Source organism: Halyomorpha halys, unplaced genomic scaffold (assembly GCF_000696795.3).
Source record: "Halyomorpha halys isolate HHAL.00 unplaced genomic scaffold, Hhal_1.1 Scaffold2834.1, whole genome shotgun sequence".
In the NCBI taxonomy this organism is placed as follows: Eukaryota; Metazoa; Arthropoda; class Insecta; order Hemiptera; family Pentatomidae; genus Halyomorpha; species Halyomorpha halys.
Window position 1 is genome coordinate 14,354 of NW_027114587.1, and position 2,460 is coordinate 16,813.

The 2,460-nt window shown below is 31.7% G+C and overlaps 1 protein-coding gene across 1 annotated transcript in view; it reads left to right on the forward strand.

Moving 5' to 3' along the window:
• The window catches only part of LOC106691724 (wnt inhibitory factor 1), a 97,980-nt gene that overhangs the window by 10,716 nt on the left and 84,804 nt on the right, over positions 1-2,460 (forward strand). The window contains exon 2 of the mRNA XM_014437580.2: positions 1,554-1,687. Within this exon, the coding sequence (XP_014293066.2) occupies positions 1,569-1,687 (119 nt within the window). The 5' untranslated portion in view covers positions 1,554-1,568. The remainder of the gene's footprint in view (positions 1-1,553; positions 1,688-2,460) is intronic.

A 2,460-nucleotide genomic window follows, 5' to 3' on the forward strand; every position in this document is an offset into this window, starting at 1 on the left:
ATATAAATAAAATATATAGAATGTAATTAGTGACTTCAACCGCTGCCCAGAGGCACCATAGTTTGAACTACAAACAGGATGTAATTTTGACATGGTAGAAATTTCAACAGATACTTAAACATTTGAAAATACGATTAAGTACACCGCAACTAAGATCAAGAGAACTTCTGTCTGACCACAATCCAATCCAAGTACTGCCGCTTACGGCCAAGTCGAGGTGTTCCGAAATTAGTTTTTGAACTTAATTAATTTCTCGTTTCATTTACAGAAATAATTTCAGGTTAGAGTGGTGTAATATATAAAATTTATTTCATTAGAAGGCTCGATGGTGTTGAATTTTGACATCTGAAGCAGTGGCTAGGTTTGAATCCCGACATGTAGTAGTTATTTAACTGTTGTTTAATCATCCTATGATCGATACAGGTGAAAGACCCTACTTATGCTCATATTCCTTATAATAATCCCTTAAATAAATAGATAAACCTATATTAAATTTCTAATTTTGTATACTTGTGATTTATCGTAATATATAGATTGTGGTTTATCGGACATACAGGTTAACCTCTAGTTCAATAGTCAAACCCAAAATTTATCCCAAGTGCTCTTCAAGGAATAAAAGTAAACCCGCACAGTTCGGATTCGAATGGGCACCGCTTCTGTAATCAGTATGCCAAGTTTGTGGATCATCACACCAGAACAGTCTCATTCTCACATTCAATTAAAAGAATAATTTTTTGGGAAAAGTTAAAAATCTGAACCCCTCAGTCAATTCATACAGTTTATTTTTAAAACATGCAAAAATGTTAATGTATGCGTTGTTAACCTCTTTTTTTCCTACATTTCTGCTAGCCACACGCCTCTTAGGCGTAAACATTCGGTGTTCATGATTTTAATGAAAAAACAGTTGCAGGCCTACCTTCTACGCCATAACCCCTGATGAAGACCTGAAACTCAAGTCGAAACGTCGGCATAAAATAAATAAATATGGTTTTGTTTATTTATGTTGTTCTTTCCTTACCGCACCCCCCGACAAACTTCTCCAATCATAAAAAACATTTTTATTTATAGATTATGAATAGCTTACTAATGTGAAAAACATAGTAACTAGGTACAAACCTTAAAACTGCTCGTACCGTAGATTTTATTCCCAAACGATAAATCGCTTAACCTTGATTTATAGGTAATTACGTTTCCAATAAAGAAAAAGAATAATTTTCAGAAGAAAAAAAATACACTCAAACAAGAAAATGGGGAGATCAAATAGAAAAACAATGAAGACATAATGAGGAAGCTCCACTGTTCCATCTACATAGCAGAGTATTTTTTTTATTAATAAATTATTAAGTAATTTTTAAGGTAAGAGTTACAATTATCTGGTAGAAGAAAATAAATTATAGACTTTTCCTGTATCCAGGGGTTATAACCTTTCTAGGTGATCCGGTTGGGATTTAAGGAGTTTTAGACTCAAATTATATTATATTCACTGTTTTATTAAGAAATGTGTATACTTCTATTGATATATTTTATATTTTGTATGCTTATCTGCATAACAGGGTGAATTGGAAGACATGGTTCTAGTGAGCGATCCTGCAGGAGTGGCTCAGCAGTGCAGCACCAACTTGACTCCAGCGCTTGACCCACTTCTAGAAGCGGCTAGACCTCACAGGAAGCAGCACAGGCCTAGCTCGTGAGTTATCAAAAACAAAATTATTAAATATATTCTACTTTAATTTTATTTATTTATTTTCGTCACTACTACGCTACGCCACTGACTGTTGGGAGAAACAAAAAAAAAATTAGTATCACAAACATTTTACTTACCATCCTACTTTAAGTTGAAATCATCGTTTCAGGTTTAACTACTTTATAATTCACAATATTCCGCTTTGATATAACATTTATATTAATTGGTTAAGTAAAAAATTACTAAAACTATATTTCATATTTCCATGGCAGTTACAAATTTAGTCAAAAAGTCATGACTATTATTATAACTATGGAAATACGAACAGATTTATTTTACCATTAGTTGGTTACACAATTCTTAATATATCATCATTTTGTATTTGCTCACGAAGTGAGATATCTAGTTAATTATTTAAAATTAAAAAAAATACTTTACACCAGTTTATTTGATAATTTTCCATTAAACCCCTGTCAAATTACAAAGGAAAATACCGAATTGATATTAAAGATTATTTGATTGTAAAGAAATACTACGAGTTTAACCAAAATCGTGATAGCTATTTTGGAGTAAACCGTAAAAAAAAGGGTTAAGTATTCTGACAAGTCTGTTTAAGTGAAAAAGATGCGGTGACATTTCAGGCATTTGTAAATGTACCTTAAGTATGTAATTTCAGATTCTTATAACCTTTCGTTCCTAAGATGTTTAAAAACATAGACAAACAGGCCATTCAGCATGAATTAATTATTCGAACAATGTATATATATATCTATATA